The sequence below is a fragment of the Pinus tabuliformis genome, chromosome 9, assembly GCF_031772625.1.
Source record: "Pinus tabuliformis cultivar Carrire ecotype Pingquan chromosome 9, CPIR1, whole genome shotgun sequence".
Taxonomy (NCBI): domain Eukaryota; kingdom Viridiplantae; phylum Streptophyta; class Pinopsida; order Pinales; family Pinaceae; genus Pinus; species Pinus tabuliformis.
The window spans coordinates 349,938,221-349,956,790 of NC_142307.1; the positions used below are offsets into that span (position 1 = coordinate 349,938,221).

The 18,570-nt window shown below is 35.5% G+C and overlaps 1 protein-coding gene across 1 annotated transcript; it reads left to right on the forward strand.

Moving 5' to 3' along the window:
- Positions 1 to 1,470: 1,470 nt before the first annotated feature.
- On the forward strand, positions 1,471 to 5,778 carry LOC149148652 (polygalacturonase-like). Its single transcript, XM_089442241.1, has 8 exons — positions 1,471 to 1,776; positions 3,528 to 3,659; positions 3,752 to 3,916; positions 4,013 to 4,030; positions 4,257 to 4,461; positions 4,571 to 4,652; positions 4,999 to 5,203; positions 5,347 to 5,778. The coding sequence occupies exons 1-8, from the start codon at positions 1,471 to 1,473 to the stop codon at positions 5,575 to 5,577; spliced, it is 1,344 nt and encodes a 447-aa protein (XP_089298367.1). The 3' UTR covers positions 5,578 to 5,778.
- Positions 5,779 to 18,570: the final 12,792 nt, after the last annotated feature.

Below are 18,570 nucleotides of genomic sequence, written 5' to 3' on the forward strand. Positions count from 1 at the left end.
ACAACATGAACCATAGTTAACTATGGTCAATGAACCCGCCCTATGGACGTTGGTCGTCAACTAGCACAACCACATTGGTAAATGTGGTTATATATGCGGATCAATGACATTTTCCACCTTTCATATGTCAATTAGTGTATGAAAATTATGTCGATGTGTTTGTGCTAGTATATTTTATATATAATTTATTATAGAACATAACAAAATAAAATTACATAAATGCTCAATTTTGTAATTATTTATTTTAGCTATTAAGAAATATAATGACATGGTGTAGACTAGATGGTTTGAATGGGGTTCAGTGCCTAGTAAATCTTAGTTCGAACTTTATATAAAAGAGTTGAGAATAGAAGTTATTTCTAAAGAAATTAATAAACTAAGCTTAGCACCATTCTAATGAAAACATCCCACTAAATAAATCATTAACTTAATTTAAAAAAATTAAATAAATTAAATTCAATAAAAACCAACCATCATAAAAATCACTATAAGAGTCACAATGATGGGTGGTAACAACCTTGGAATGTTAAATGTGAATTTTGGTATATGAACCATAGAGTTATTGAACATGTTGATATACAGAATTGGGCCAAAAGTGGTCGGCAAAAAAAATTCAAATTTTTTTGTAAATGCAATGTTTGAATCATGTTTTTGATGGTAGAAATGGATTCATGGCCATCAAAAACGTTTAAAACACTTAAAATTATGAATCATGTTTTTGATGGTAGAAATGGATTCAGCACTATCAAAAACATTTAAAACACTTAAAATTATGAATTTTGACAGCGTTTACTTAGATTTAAAAAAAGTTGCTACCCGATCTTTTCAAAATATGACCGGATTTTTTCAAAATATGATCAGATTTTATCAAAATATGACCGGAATTTCCATAACTTCCAAAGCAAAAAAAACATAATTTTTAGACTATTGCTTTAAAAAACCCTGAATAAACCTAACACTTACAACTAATTAACAACTAACAACTATATATAATATAATTTGCATGTCGAACCCCTCCTTTTGTGCTTTAAATCCATATGCATCTCTCTTAACCATAAACCTATAATCAGCATTAGCATTAATGCAACTGCATAGAAATAATAAATAATAAATTATAATATATATCAATTATCACTAATATGCCACCTTTTATTCTTTTGATCCATATGCAGCCGAGTCGACTCCGATTGTTTTTAATCAAAAATCTATATTCGGGTATTAGCATTAATGCAAACGCAAATAACTATCAAATAAATTATAATATATAGACGAATCTTCCGTAATCGATGAACTTTGTTGAGGGGCTTCCGGTTAGAGATGTGCGATTACTTTCTATGAAACAATGCGGTTTCAAACCTAAACCAGGAAATGCTATTTAAACAAGCCTTCCAGTGTCTTGGATTTTAGCGTCCTCGTGGAGAAGAATCGTGACTACCACTGGGAGTATAGAGGCACTCAATTGCTTTTAAGATGAAGCTTTTTCTCATTCTGCTGGCTAGTAGTTTACTGGGCTCTTCTCTGTTGCCAGGAGCCAGTTCTATACGCCCCAATGATCCAATAACTGATTCTCGAACTACGTTTTATTCTCAGCAGTATGGCGCAGAAGCTTATGGCACCGATTTTGATAGCATAACTGATTCTGGAACCTCGTTTAATGTTGGGCAGTATCGTGCAGGAGCTGATGACACCAATTTCAATAGCGTAACGGATTCTGCAACTACGTTTAATGTTCAGCAGAATGGTGTAGAAGCTGATGGCAACATAGACTATACCCAGGTGATAAGTTGAGCACGGATTTTTTTGATTCAAATATTATGTTTATTTATTATAAGTTATTTTGATCCTATAGATAGATATATATGCAGATGAATATTTAATAAAAGATATGTAAATTTGAGGAGGGTCAGGTTATTGCTAAGGTTCCTATTTCTATCACGGAAAATTTGGAGAAGCCATTAAGATTGAAAAGAGGCCAAGCAATCTCAATAGAGACGATGGTTGGAAGATCAGTGGTTGTTGGATCCCTGGTTGGAAGATCAGTTGTTGTTGGATCCCTGCCCTCTCTTCCTAGTAGTTTCTTCTCTTTCCTCCCTTCCCTCTATTAATGACTTGATTTAAATTTCTATTTTTTTCTCCTTTATTATCCTATAGTGAAGCTTCTAACTAACCTGTTTTCTTTATCCTTAATTCTTATTTGAGTTTTTGGTCCTCTTTGGAAATCTCCCTCATTTTCTTTTCCTTATATTTATGATATAGTCCTTTTCATGACTATAATGGGTTAAAATTATCCAGTATAAGATAATTATTTAAATTTAAGTAGTAAGTTTATGTTCACATTGGATAGCTTTACTAATAAATTTATATTAATTAGTTACCCAGACAATTTAAAATAAAAATAATAATAATATTATAATATTATTTTAATAATAATAATAATAATAATAATAATAATTAATATTACTATTTTAGTTAATATTAAATCCATACAATTACTAATAGTTATAGTCCCTAGATCTATTAATATTTGTTAACATTTTACTTAAAATAACACACAATACCAACCAAAAAGTATTAAAATAATTTTAGTTTGTAGCATTCTAAACTTTAATGACATTCAGAACATTATAAAATAATACATTGAATAACTATTTATCTAATAATATTATTATAATTAAATAATTTAACTAATCAAATCTAGCTGTTTCCTTGGTCAATTATAGCGGTTTGTCCAGTCTAGTCTAATATAGCTGTTTTCCAAAAATAGCAGTTGGAAGATCTGCTATCCCTATTTAACATATAGCTATCCCTATTTAATATATAGCCATGATCTGATTCTTCAACTTGTTGTGATGATGAACCATACTCGGTTTGAAACCCATGGACAAATGTATTATTATGTGATTTACACCTAAAATTTGTAAATTTTTAGTCATTTTCTTTAATTTTATCATTCATATATATATAAAATAAGCTATTTTTCATCAAATTGGCTAATATTTAGTTTTGGAAAATGTCAAAAAATATATAATTAATGAAATTTTGCCCTTAATTTTTTTGCAGATTTGAGTTATATCAATGAAGTGAATATTTGTTTAAAAGGTAAAATAAAAAATAAACATTAATACTAACAGAAATAGAAGCACTCACACATAAGAACACCAAGATATGTCATGGGAAAACCCCAACTCCTAGGAAAACCCAGCCTAAAAGATTTCCATAAGAGTTAAGCCAAAACCATGACTCCTCAACACTTAGACTGTCACATTGACAAGGAAGACCCTGTGCAACCTTTAGCACCTTGGCTTTTAGCTCTATTACAATGGAGATAAACAAACCTATTTATAAACTTCTTTCCCAAATACCACTCACAAAATACCATGTGCTCTAAAACCATGTATCCCAAACTAACTATATATATATACTATATAGTATCGTTGTAAAGTAATAATAACAATAAAATGAATAATGACATGGTTATAGATTTACCTGTGGGTTTTGACAATTTGATATGTTGTATGTTATACCAGGCTTTACTATCAGCTTGGCAAAAGGCCTGTAATTCTCCTACACCATCAACGATCAATATACCCAAAGGAAACTTTCTGATTGGTCAAATTCAATTCGAAGGACCTTGCAAGAATTCCCCTGTTACTCTGCAGGTAAGGAGCTAACATCCATTCCTTGGTATCAACATTATGTCATTTAATTATTCATTTTTTTTTAATCAACGACAGTTTTTATACTCGGGCAGTTAACTGGGAACTTCATTGCGCCAACGACGTTTAGTGGATCGTATGATGGCACACCACAGTACTGGTTGCAGTTCTGGAATATAGATGGTCTAACTATAAGCGGTAGCGGAACTTTGGATGGACGGGGAGCCACCTGGTGGAACTTGTGTAAGGGAAATGGACAAGTACGTAGGATAAAGTCACTTGTTTATTTGATGTGATTTGGATAGCATAACATTACATATCCTCATTCTGACTCAAATATGTGGTCTGCTGTGCAGTGTACGCAGAGCCCTTCGGTATTTCTTCTACCCATTCTTCGCATATGAATTTGAGTGTTCTTCCCATATGAATTTGAGTGTTTAATAATGAGATGTTATTACGATTATTTTAAATTTTAAGAATATTTTAGAATTTGATAATTATTATTTTTATGATATATTCACTAAATCTGGCATAGACACATGGCCAATAAGTATGTGAGATTTTGGGGACATGTAAAATGATTGGAGTGACCACGTGCAGACTTTACGATTGTATTCCACTAAGAATGTTGTTTTGAGAGGCATTACTTCCCTTAACAGCAAGGGGTTTCATTTCTTCCTTGCTTCAAGTGACAACACCCTGGTGGACGGAGTGACTATTCAGGCCCCCGGTGACAGCCCCAACACCGACGGGATTCACTTAACTTCTTCTAATGTCCATATTCGAAACGTCCACATCGCAACAGGTGGATCATATAATTTACCGTCAAAATTTTAAAATTGTTGGAGCAAGGCTAACTATTGTATGAACGATAAAAGACTTAATATTTTTGATTGTTATTTTTGGGTGTGCAGGAGATGATTGTATTGGTATGTTGGAAGGTACTACTAATGTTTTTGTTGAAAACATTGTTTGCGGACCAGGTCATGGAATCAGGTAAAATTATTTGATAAATTTTTCAAGTGGTTAGAGATCTTGAGTATATTTTGATTGTTGATTTGCTGAATATTTGATTATCAGATGGACATGGGCGCTGTTAAATAATTAACTGTTCATGTCTATATGATTGTCTAATAAAAAATCTAGATAAAAGATGCCAAGTAAAAATTAGAAAGTTGAGAATTGATTACTGATTTACTGAATATTTGATAATCAGATGAACATGGTCACTGTAAAATAATTAACCGTAGAAATCCAGATAAAGAAGAAATCGAGATAAAGATGCCCTGTAGAGATTAGAAAGTTGAGGACAAAATCATAGATGTGTGTTGTTATTTTGCAGTATCGGAAGTCTTGGTAGATATTCTGGAGGAGTCAGCAACGTCACTGTAAATGGAGCTACTTTGAGTGGCACTCAGAATGGAGTTAGGATCAAAACATTGCAGGGAGGGACGAGCTTCGCTACAGACGTAGTATTTGAGAACATAAAAATGAACAACGTTCTGAATCCAATAATCATTAACCAACATTACGTTCCAACTTCCTCTGTGCCAACCCAGGTACTAAGTCTTTCTAATGCTATCTGAACAGCTTATGTTTCTTTCTTTCATAGTTTATACTGAAGCATCATGAGCCACTGAGGTTTTGTACTGTAATTGACATTGATGACTATATTGACCTTGTGGTGTAGAATTTTGGTTCTAATCTGGATGTGAAGATCAATAACGTGGTCTACAGACAGATAACTGGAACCTCAGCATCACAAGTGGCCATTAGTTTGCAATGCAGTGATACCGTGCCGTGTGAAGGAATCGAATTACAAGATGTGGATTTGACTTCTGGAAATAACCAAGTTCAAACTTACTGCAAAAATGTCAAAGGGATAACTGTTCAATCTGTAAACCCCCCTGTATCTTGTTGAGCCTTGGTTATAAGAGTGTCAACTTAAGGAGAACTGTTCAATCTGTAAAACCCCGTTCAACTTTTTTTGAAGTTTCCTTACTATGTAAGAGGTGAATGTGTCCTCTGGGTGCCAACATAGTGAATTTCTGGATAGATATTAAAATAAAAATAAATGAAAATCACAATGGTGAATAAGGGAAGCAATTTTCATCAACATTTTGTAATTTTTTTAAATTTGAAAATCGTATCTTGTGATGGATTTTGATAGGGTGACTTTGTCATTGGTTTAGGAATTTATTTATTTATTTTTTCCTTAGGTTTTTGTTTTAAAATTGGAAGGACTTTATAAATTGAATGAATGGTATGATGGATTTAATTTTGGAAAATTAATAATATTAATATTTTTTTACAATTTTTTTGATGAGTATTTAACTAAATTTTTATATCTATATTTAGATTTTATGTAAAGAATTACATAAATTATGATGAGTAGTAATCTTTTATAAATATGTTTATTTAACTGAATATAAAGAAGTAATTGTTGAATTGATAAATGTTGACATTTATTGATCATTTAATTAGCATGTCTTTTTTTGGAATAAGGTTTTCTTAATAGTAATTTAATTATTAAGTAGAAGGGGGATTTCACCTTCATAGAGTGTAATGTGTGATTTCGTTCATGCTTAACATGGAGTTGAAATTTGTCTCTTTTAAAATAAAAATAAAATATTATCTAAAAATAAATAAACAATACCAACTATATTAAAAAACAAAAATGAAGATACATATTTGGCTATGTGTAATTCTTCTACTTTATAATAATATTTAAATACATGATTTAAATAAACTATTTGAATATCTATATTAACTAATTTATTTCAAAAAAGAAAATTATTTTAATTTTGAGCATAATAAATATATTGATAAGTAAAAAAAAATAATAATTGAAAATTAAAAAATTAAATCCCTTCTTAATAAAAATAGTAAAAAAAAAATATATAATTCATTCCATTATTAATATAATATTTAATATATATTTAAATTGATTCTTGACTAACCATGTCTCCTTTGCATATTGGTTGAAGTTCCCTAGTTCCCTGCTAACTCATTTCTTATGTCACAGGGTTTTTGCCTCCTTTGCATATTGGTTGAAGTTCCCTAGTTCCCTGCTAACTCATTTCTTATGTCACAGGGTTTTTGCTAATATAATAATTGTTGAGCACATTATAGATTTATGATCTTGTAATCAGTTTCTTAGTTATTTGATGTACAATATAATCATTGTTGAGCACATTATATATTTACGATCTTGTAATCAGTTTCTTAGTTATTTGATATGTAGTATAATCATTGTTGAGCAGATTATAGATGGATGGAGGAACTATTTATTGGGGGTCAAACCCATTTTTGATGGTTAATAATCATTGTTTAGGACATTATTGAGGAACTATTTATTGGGGTCAAACTTGAGTTTTTGATTGTTTAAAATAGAAATGGTGTTTTAATGTTTGTGAATTATATTTAAAAGTAAAAAAAATCCAAGTGTTTAAAGACATTTTCAAAGTATAGAGAGGATCAATTTTTTTGATTTGTGTAATTCTTTTCGAAGTTTTGAATTTTAAAGTGATTTGTTTGTCAGGATGGATTTAAAGATGATAGTAATTATGAATTAAAAGATTATTTATCTCAAAAATAATTATGTTATTTTTTTCTTTTTAATTACATTAATTAATTAGAAAAAAGATGGTATGCCATGTAAACATGAATTATGATATTTTAGACATATGGTATTGATAAAACATAGATTGACTATAATATTGTAACAATTTCTATAACAATTTAAAATAAAATTATAATTTTGTTATTTTTTATAACTTTATAATTAGCTATTTAATTTATATATTTGTACTAATTTATATAATTATATTAACATATTTCATTAAATATACGTTATAAATAATAATAATACATATTTTAATGATCATTTTAATCAATTTTATACAATTTTTATATTATATTAATAAAAATAATAAAATATTGAAAAAATTTATAATAAATTGAGAATTTTTTATAAAATAATATTTTTAAATGGAGTACGCAACACAATCAAAAAGATTTATAAAAAAGTATAATCAGAAAAAATAATTACATATTTGATTTTGCAAGTGTTTACACCAGAACAACCAAACACTCTTGCAATGAGCTATTTATAAGCTCAATGTCCTAACTACCTCTAATTTTGGATTACTTATTAAATAAAAGTGTCCATTTACAATAAATGCTATTCAAAACAACTAGCTAACAAATAGAGCCTAAGATACGACACATTTGGAGAGTCATATCTTGTTACAAGAATACACTAATTCTAAATGTCTCCATTAAATAATTAAATATTTTAGAATAATAATTATTAATTTAATATCTTAAAATAATTATTATTTTATTCCAACTTTATAATCTATGATAATATTTTATTTTTGGATCATCTAACCTCCCCCCATGATCCAAAAATACATTACAACAGATACCAAGTTCATCCCTGAACTTAGTAAATTTTATTCTGCCAAGTGGTTTTGTGAAAATGTTGGATATCTGATCTTCAAAAGGATAATAAATTGGCTTGAGGACATCTTTGGCAATGAGAGATCTAATATGATGATACTTGGGTCCACATGCTTTGTCTTAGAATGAAAAACTAGGTTCTTGGCAAGTTTGATGGCTGACTAGCTGTCAATGAATAATGATGTACCTTCTGCTTGAGAAATACCCAAGTCCTGCAAAATCCTGTGCAACCAAAAATTTTTACATGCTACTTCCCATGCTGAAATGTACTCTGCTTCTGCTGAAGAAGTGGCTAGTGTAGTTTGATTCTTACAACTCCAAGATACTATTGCTGACCCCATGTTCATTAAATAACTTGATGTTGATGCTCGATCATCAATACTTCCAGCAAAGTTGGCATCAGAATATCCACCAACTAGAAAGTTTTTAGTCTTTGTGTAAAGAAAACCAAAATCTTTTATTCCTTGGATATATCTAAGAACTCTTTTGGCTGCATTCCAGTGGTTGTCTCATGGTTCCTGCATAAAATGTGAAAGAATACTGACTGCATAAGATAGATTAGGGTGAGTATTTGTCAAATAAATCAAGCTTCCAATCAACTGTCTGTAAGTAGTACTGTCCACCTTTACCCCCCTCCAAATTTTGAAAGTTTCAAGTTTTGCTCCATGGGGGTAAGAACGGGCTTGCAATCCTGCATGCCAAATCATTGAAGAACCTCTTGCTGCATACTTACTCTGAGAGATGAAAATATGATGTGGATGTTGAAAGACTTCAACTCCAAGATAATAGTGAAGTAATCCCAAATCTGTCATCTTAAAACCTGCATGTAACTCCTTTTTCACCTGTGTAATATGATCATCATGGTTGCTAGTAATGATCAAATCATTTACATACATAACAAGAATTAGCAGATTCTTTCCCTATTGTCGCACATACAAAGTATCATCAGATTCACTTCGTTGAAAACCAACTTTCTTAAGGTATTCATCCATCTTTGCATACCAAGCTCGAGGAGCTTGTTTTAACCCATATAAAGCCTTGATTGATTTGTAGACTTTATGTTCTTGCCCTTCAATTTCAAAACCTAGTGGTTGTGTCATATGCACTTCTTCCTGTAAATCCCTATTGATAAAAGCACTTTTCACATCCATTGATGAACTTTCCATCCTTTCTGAGCGGCCAATGCAAGTGTTAATCGGATGGTGTTCCATTTAGCTGTAGGAGCAAAAGTTTCCTCATAATCAATGCCTTCCTGCTGCGCAAAATCTTTTGCAACAAGTTGTGTTTTATACTTTTCAAGTTCTCCCTTCTGATTATACTTAATTCTATAAAGCCATTTGCATCCTATGGGTTTAATATTGGATGGACAATCAACAAGTTTCCAAGTGTTGTTATCAATTATTGCTTGATATTCTTCAACCATAGCCTGTCGTCATTCTTTATGTTTTACTGCTTCTTTGTATGTGGAAGGTTCAGTAAAATCATTTGCTATAAGGCAAAATTGCCTTCACTTCTATGTGACCGTCTAGTGCCTGTTTTATTCTGCTCATCACGATTTACATCTTTCAAAAGTTGAACTGCCCATTTTGGTTGTTAATGCTCAGTTGTTTGAGATTCTGAAAAGTCTCCATCATTGTAAAGAGGATTAATATAAACTGATGTTCTTTGTTCAGGTGAAGAGTCTAGAGAATCACTGTCAGAAGAACTGCTACTGCTTGGAGATGCGGATGAACTGCTAGAAGACCCAGATGATGTTGTTGAAGTAGATGGACTGGATGACTCATCTTCAGAGGAAGGAAAATCAAGTTCATACCAATTTGGTGAAGTTGGTTGACTTTGCATTTTTCCTTTTCTTTTACTGCCCTTATTTTCTAACTTGTGAAGAAGATTTTCAATGTCTGCAGCACTCTTACTCTCAGTTTCATAAAAAATGACATCCCTGTTCACAATAAATTTTCCATTGGTCAAAAGACGATACCCTTTCTTCTCATCAGTATAGTCAATCATTGTACATTTCAAACTTCGTGAATCAAGCTTAGTTCATTTTTCTTTCAGAACTAAGGCATAACATATTGATCCAAAAACTCTAGGATGTTTAACTCAAGGTTTGAAACCAAACCAAGCTTCATAAGGTGTGATTCCGTCTAAAGAAGCAGTTGGAGATTTGTTTCTTAAGTAGACGGATGTATGTATTGCTTCTGTCCAATATGTTGGACTTAACCTCTTGAAAGTTAACATGGATCTCGCCATTCCTAACAAGGTGCGATTCATTCTTTCGACTACTCCATTTTGTAGTGGAGTGTAAACATTTGTAAGATGTCGTCTTATGCCATTTTCACTGCAATAAGTTTTGAATTCATTTGAAGTGAATTCTCCCCCATTATCTATATTGAGAGTACCTATCTTTTCTTTGACTTCATTTTCAACAAGTTGGCGAAAAATTTTAAACTTCTCAAATGCTTTTGACTTGTTCTTCAAGAAGTAAACCCAAGTCATTCTACTAAAATTGTCAATGAATAGTAAGGAATATTTGCAACCGCCAAATGAAGTTTGTAGTGGTCCACAAACATCATTGTGAACTAGTTGTAGCTGCTTGTTTGCATGCCATGAACTTGTTGGAAAACTTTCTCGACTTTGTTTTCCATAAATGCAAGCTTCGCATTTTTCATTTTCCTTTTTGAAAGTTGGTAATCCCTTAACCATCCCTTGTTTCTGCAATTGAGAAAGACTCTCAAAATTTAAATGTCCATATCTTACATGCCATAGTCTTATAGGTGAAATACCTGTAGTCACTGCCCCTGCAAGATCAGAATGCCTTGGAATAACTGTCCCTTTCATTCGTAATAGTTTTGCATCTTCATAACTTGTCATCACAATTTTCAAGCTATGTTTGACTGAATTAATCTTAACTAAGCCATCTTCCATAATTACATGATGTCCTGCTTGTCGAATGGTGACTAAAGAGAGAAATTTTTTCTTAAAATTTGGTACATACCATACATTGGAAATCATTTTTTCTCAAATGCCATGGAGAAAAAGTTTAACTACTACTTTTCCATAAGGAGTATGTTTTGTATCATCTACAAGAAAAATGGAATTAAGTTGGCAATCTTGAAAATTCCAAAAGAAATCACGTCGACAAGTCATGTGCTGAGTTGCCCCTGAATCCAAGATCCACGCATCTTCATAGTCACTTCTAAGATGGGATGAAAGTTGTAATGCCGACAAGGAAGTAAAAACATATTCTGAGTTATCATCATCTTGATCATTTGCAAATTGAGCTGAGTGCTGATGAAACTTGGGAATTTTATTAAGAGAAGTGCGACAATCTTCAACATAATGTCAAACTTTGTTACATCTTCGACACACAATTTGACTTAAGTCTCTTCCTCTTCCTGAAGATTGTCCTCTGCCTCTGCTTTGACTTCTATGTTGAGATTATCCTCTACCTTGATTATTATTTCCTTTTCCTTGAAAATAGCCTCTTCCTTGGTTGTTTCCTCTACCTTGAAAATTACTCCTTCCTGAACTGTTGCCTTTATTAAAGTTGTTTCCTCTGCTTTGGCTTCGACCTTGACTTTGTACATTATGTGCTGCTTGATTTTGATATAAATTCCCTCTGCCTCTGCTTCTACAACTGTCAGCTGATGATTTACTAGTGCCGGCCTTCGTGAAAAAGACATCTTCACCAACTTTCTTCTTCCTCCCAAAGGTTTTATCATGTTGGGTTAACATTTCGCAGAGATCATAAAACTTTAGTTTCTCTAATTTCCCAGTTACTTGTAGAGTCTACAAAAAATGTGTGTAGGAAGAAGGAAGTCTAACAATTACAATTGTGACCATAAAGCTATCATCTATTGCTGGAAAACCAGCATTAATGATTTCCTGCCTAATATTCTTAAGTCTTGAGATATATTCAAGAACATCACCTCCTTCATTCAATTTTTGTTGCAATAATTTTAATTGTAGATCTACTTTCTTTGATTCAGGCTGAGTATCAAAGAGGTCTTTAAAAGTTTTCAAAGCAAACCATGCATCTATAGAATTTTCTATATGGACATACATTTCATCATTGACGGAAGATTTAATGAGAGCTAATGCTTTGGCATTCCTAACTTCCCATTTTTCTAGTGCAACTGCATCTGTGGGTTTATTTGGCTTAATATCACCATCACATATACCCTGTCATAATTCATTATAAATGAGAGTGGTTTCTGTTATAGACATTTTTGTGCCTTACAGCATTGAGCATGAAATGTCCATAATCTAAGGGATCCAAAGTCCCTAAACATGTTGTTCCTACCCCTAGAGGAACAAGGCTAACAAACCACAGCAATTCACAGAATTTCTCCACCAGAAACTGCTCAAAAACAAGTCAATTCAGGATCAATTCAAGAGCTCCACTAGCTGTCTGCGCTGAAATGCAAAGCCTGAACTGGCTACCTACACTGCAACGCAGGTAGAACACTACCCAGGTGCACTGAACGAGAGTTGACAAGTGGCAAGTTCATTCAACAAGGTGTCAAGACCCAGGAAGCTTCCAAAATCTTCCTCAATGACACTTGCCTCAGTGAATTCGACTGGTGATGAGTAAGAGGTTCTCAATCTCCAAGTGGAAGCAAGAACCTCCAAGTGGAATCAAGAACTGATAGAGGGAGAGGACACTAGTCAGATCTCAATCTGACTCATCCTCTCTCCAAACATCTATATATGGATCTCTCCCTCATGAGATCTGGAGGATGGAATTTTGTTATTGCAAAGAATTGCTGTTGGTTTGAGATTGGAATCGTTGGGTGCTTAATGCTTTGAAGGGAGGTGAAGATAGGAATTCCATTTGTTGGGAAGGAGATGCTGGATTGGAGCCTTCTTGGTTGTATCTCTTCCTGAACCTTGTTATTCATCAATAAAGCTATCTTGGTTTCTCCTATATACTGATGTATCTTTGATGTATGATCGCATTAGTATGTTTAGTTTGTTTCTAATCCTGAACTAGTTATGAATATGAATCCATGTCTTGTGTAGTGTTCTCTTCTTGTGATCTTGCAGAGACCTGTTGAAGCTGGGCGAGCGAGAAGGCAAGTAGCTGAGAACTCTCTAAGAGAAGAGAAACCGGATCGAGGGACAAACGGAAGACACCGGTTAGTCCATCCATCTCTCTTCATTCTAATTCATAAAGGAAGAATACTAGAATAGCTGTCTCTGTTTGTTGCTAAGGCACTATCACACCTTAGGTGGATAGGATCGTCCTGCATAGGCATTTTTCCCCACAACAAATTGGCGACTCTGCTGGGGAAATCTGTTTAGTCATTTTATTTGTGTCTCTATCATTGTTTGTTTCATAGACTCAACAACAACAATCGAACTGCATCTGCTCTTCTCAGATGCAAAGTAGACAGCTGCTGCTTTGATCCAATCACTGGATTTGTCTATGATCTGAACAATGGACTCACAAATGATTTGATGATCCTTTGTGATAGATCTTAGTCCTCCCTTAAAGCATCCCTTTGATTGTACCTTGCTTGTTGCTTTTATTTGGCTTGAAACAGTAGATTAATCAGCAATCTGTGACCTAGAACCCAGTGAGAAACTCTCGTTTCTCCTTCAGAGCGACCCCTGTGAAGAGGTTCTGCATTTCAACGCAGGTCCCGTGAAGGCTACCTACGCTGAATGTCAAAACCCCTGTGTTGAGGTTGCACTGATCCAGTTAGGCCTTGTGCAGCTGGGGTTCTCTGCTCTGTTTTGCCTTGTTTTGATCTCTGATTTTTGCAGCCTGTAACTAGCATAGGTACGAGTCTGATAACTCCTTTTCTCTGCTTAAATTCCACCTCCTTTTGTACAAAAAGACTGTGAGTGTTTTTATGTGTTTGTGGCGTCATTCATAGTTTTCCTTTGCATGAGTGAAATAATCATCATGTAGCCCTTGATTCAGATCTGTTGATTGTGATCTTAGGAGAGAGTTCATTGGCTGTTTACAGTTTATTATACATTTACTTTTGCTTGTGGTTTGAGTTTGTCTCTTTTAAGTGTCGAAACAAGTGTTCATTTCGAAAGTCGTAAAGTGTTGTATTCTCTTCTACCCTTTCTAATTTCGAAAAAGTAAACTTGTTTGTATTTGTCATTTAAAAGCGAATTCAAAGTTGTACAAAAAGCTTTATTTGTAGGCATCAATACTAAGAAAGAGGAAAACAAACACCTGCATTGTGCATTTGCATCTTGATAGTTTGCATGCTTGATTTAGGAAAAGTGCATTAGAGTGTGTTGATCGCTCTTTGAGAAAAGATGGTGTCTTTCTTTTCCCGTTGTAGCTAGGATTTTCATAGTTGAAAAGATATAAAGCTTGCTTATCATCTTTAGACTGCATTTAGGAATTGTACCATACATCTCATGGTGATCCAAAAAGGCAAACTTCTAAAAAGATCAACCTAAAATAAATTGAATGAACTTAACAATGCTTTGCAACATAACGCACAACATAGAGGTCTAGGCTAGAGACGTGTTCCGGCGTCGTAAAGCCTGGTGACTGTCGATCTCGTTGATGGTGGGTGATTCCTCCTGAGGGACGATAGCACCAGTACGGATTGTGCTCCCACGTACCGTCGCGTATATATTGGGAGACCCCTATAGGCATAAAACCTTTATCCTTAGGAAGCCGTGTCGGCCGCCCTACTGATCGCAATGCACTGAACACAGCATTCAGGAAGATCGACTGCCCGTACCCTAAAAAGTATTATGCGGTTTTGCGAAAGGTTTGGCACACCCTCTGCCTAGAACTCCAGAGCAGTTCCTTTTGGCCTTTTTCAGACTCTATAATGGAAAAAGTCCATCCGAGCATTTTTCACTTCGGGCTCGTTAAAACATCGAAGGAGACTAGAGTCATCTTTAGCTTTTTCTTGACTCTTTAAAATTGAAAAAGCAAGTTGTGTCTAAGCGTCGTTAAAAATTTATTTTAAATGGAACAATCACCCTTTATTCCCACATTGATCTTTAGGTTGAAAAGATGGAGCCCACCAACCAAGGAATTCCCCTTGGTGGAAATCCTAGTCCCTTCTCCTCTTGGGGAGATGTTGGTGCGCCCCATATGGCCACATTGTCGCTTCCAGGGCTGACAATTGGCCTGTCGGTCTGGCGCTTTTCAACCAATGTCGTTCAGAACACCACTATTCCTGAACAGTCGAGTCAACAGTTAGACCAGAACAGAGTGACCCACCAACCTTCTACTTCATCTAATTCTTTCTCTCCTCCTTCCTCTTCGCGTGACGGAACTGGTAAAACAAAAAACCAAGTTCCTAAGGAGAAGAAGGAAAAGAAGAAGAAAGAGAAGAAGAAGAAGGAGCCAAAAGCGACTGGGGGCAAACAAGTGTCGTCTGACAAAAATCCACACACAGCACTGACTAGGCCTAAATCGCCATGTGTCATATGCAAGGGAGATCACTTCCACAGAGATTGTCCCTGCATCCCTCAGATACTAAGGGACTGGTCTCCCCGTTTGCACAATTCGGTGACGTCAACCTCTGATAGCCATGTTGACAACACACCGTCAACTAGTGAAAGTGAAGCCACAGGACAGAGAGGGAAAGCTAGATTTCCCTGCAAACTGTGTGAAGGCGACCATGCCATCCACCGTTGTCCCTTCTTAGACGAGGCTAAAAGAGTTTTGGAAGATCGCCCGATTTTACGAGCGCAACTTCCTCCTGGATATCAAAAACTCCTGCCAAGTCCTTCACTAGTTGAGAACCCGGCTGGCCCGCTCAGGTGGTCAGCCGAAGCACCTATCATTGAAGATGAACCGTCTGAATCCATACCTAACGAAAGTCAAAAGGTTGAGGCGGCAGTTGACCCGGTTTTGCCTTCAGAGGCTCTATCTTCGAATGATACCATCACAGAAGAGAATAAAGACGACACCGTCCAAGTTCTCTTCATCAGCACAGACTCCAACGAACAGGGGGCAATTTGCCCATTCCTTTATCGCAGGAAGGAACTTCGTCAGAGTCATACCCGGCCGTCTATTCGGTCCCACCACCAAGCAACCTAGTTGTATCCTTTGACTGGAACCAACTAGGCAGACCCCGGTTGCCAGCAAACATACCATTCAGAATTATCGTTCAAATATACAGAATGGTAATGGCCGGCACCATCATTGACGAAGGGGCATCTGTGAGTATCCTTTCCTCTATTGCTTGGAAAGCACTTGGTTCGCCAGCGCTTTTGCCTGAATGAGAAATCTGACAGGCTTTGATAAAGGAACCAGTCGACCTTTAGGGATCCTCCCCAATGTGCCTATCACATTGAAAAGGAAGACCGTTCAAATGAATGTGATGGTCGTTCAAGGACCCTTGGATTATAACCTACTCCTTGGACGAGACTATATATATTGCATGGGAGCCATCGTCTCCTCACTCTTTAGAGTATGTGTTTTCCGCACGAAGGAAGAGTGGTCAAGCTCGTGGACCAGCTTTCATTTCCCGGATCACGCATCGCAAATAGTCATATACCATCCCTAAATGGTCTCTTCATGCAATAAATGTCTCAACCCACGGTCCGTCCTTCTGATGAGTGCGAGTGATTCGGAAGGATATGACTGGAACCCAGGGGGCATGCATCCTGGTCTGCTTCGGCAGGAAAACTTTGGGTATAGAGTAGGTTTCCGCGGGAGAATATGACTAGTCCGTACCCCATCCATGATTGGAAGAGGGGTTGTTCTAGAATAAGATTCTTTTGTCAGAGTTATGTGTTTGGTGCTCGTTGTCACTCACCTTTGTTTATCTCGGTAAGCATCGCCGAAGAAGTGTTTTGTTCGCTGCATTAATAAAACAATCTTTGGGTAACCTGAAAGAGGTAGGCCTCTCCCGGTTAAACAAATGTTTTTCCTGCAAATTGAGGGGTAACCTTGAAACTCTATTTTATGCTTGAGGGCATGCAAACCTTTTGAAATGCAAGCAAGGAGCAGCTATTTATTTCTTTAAACCTGTAGGTCTAACCCTTTAAACTCGTAAGATTAGTCGTTTCTGAACTTGCATAACGAAAGGATGCGGGGCATAGCTTTGTGAGATGAAGCTCCATAAAAAATAGAATCTCAATGAGACATTCTTATCATATGACTGGGTTAATCGAGCAGTTTTAGCACATAGTTCATGCTCGTTAAAAAATAAACGCAAGATCTGAGCAATTTTATCGTATAGTTCATGCTCGTTAAAAAATAAACATAAGATCGAGCAAGTGTTTCAATCCGCATTTAAGCTTGTTAAAAAATGAGCTACCCAGTAAATAACCATTGTGAATGTAAATTATCAGCCATTAAAGCCTTGGTCGTGTTTGCACCGTCACCTCCACTTTTCCATTGGCCGATCGTTCACCTCCATTTGATTGTTTACCTATTTTGAGGAACAACTGCGAAGAGTAATTTCACTAGCCATCCTTGTGACACTGTCGTGATTGGAAAATTCCAACCTGTACCTGGAATCAGCTGCTAACCCGTTTCATCACTTGTTCCTCAAAAGACGAGTCTTCTTTAAGCTCTTTTCATTTGACTCGTAAAATATGAAAAGATTGCCGAGTCCTTGGCCTTCCAGCTCGTTAAAGGGACAGGAAGTGCTATCCCTCCTCTAGATTTTAATCTTTTTGGACCTGAGGAATTATTGCGCAAAAAGATCGAGCGCTTGTTTTGTTCGGCTCGTTAAAAATATCGAAAACTCATCCCTTTTGTGTTGTTTTATACTTTTTTGGACTTAAGGGATTAGATGACGAAAAAGGAACTTTGGAGTTATCTTTACGTACCTTTTCAGACTCTCTAAAAATGAAAAGGACCGAGTTATCCTTGTCGTTAGACTCGTTAAATTCATTAAATAGCAACAAACTTGTCTTTAGACGACAACGAGTTTCACTATCGCTAGGCGCGTTAAAACGTAGCGATGGGCTTGCCCGAAGGGCAAGTTATAGAACAAGAATATGTTATCCTCCTCAAGCTTGAAAAAAATAAAGAGGTACTGGTCAGCAATGACTGGGGAAAAATTGGGAGAAACTCAAGAAAACTTTGATGGTAGCAAGTCGCTCTTGAACATGACACTTTTCCTCCGTACCACAATCAGGTTGGGTTGTTTCATTCACCGGTCACATCACCATGGTCTCGCCATACCATCCATATTCGGGGTAATGCTACCGATCCATCGCGTAAGTGTCGCCATATGTTCAAGAGAAGTCGTTCAGAGAAGTCAACCGTGTCCCATCCACTGTCGTACATTATCCTTCATCCTTTCATGACCGCCACCCTGAATCATATGTCACAGATCGTTTTCACCTCCATCAAAATCATTAGCTCCATTCCGCGTCATTGATGTGGGATTCATTAAGGCCCTCCTTTGACGGATCGCTTCTTGTCGACATCAGCTCATTATCCAAGAAGTGGATCTAGGAACAACCCCTTCAGTACTTTGAAGCTTGCATGCCTCAATGG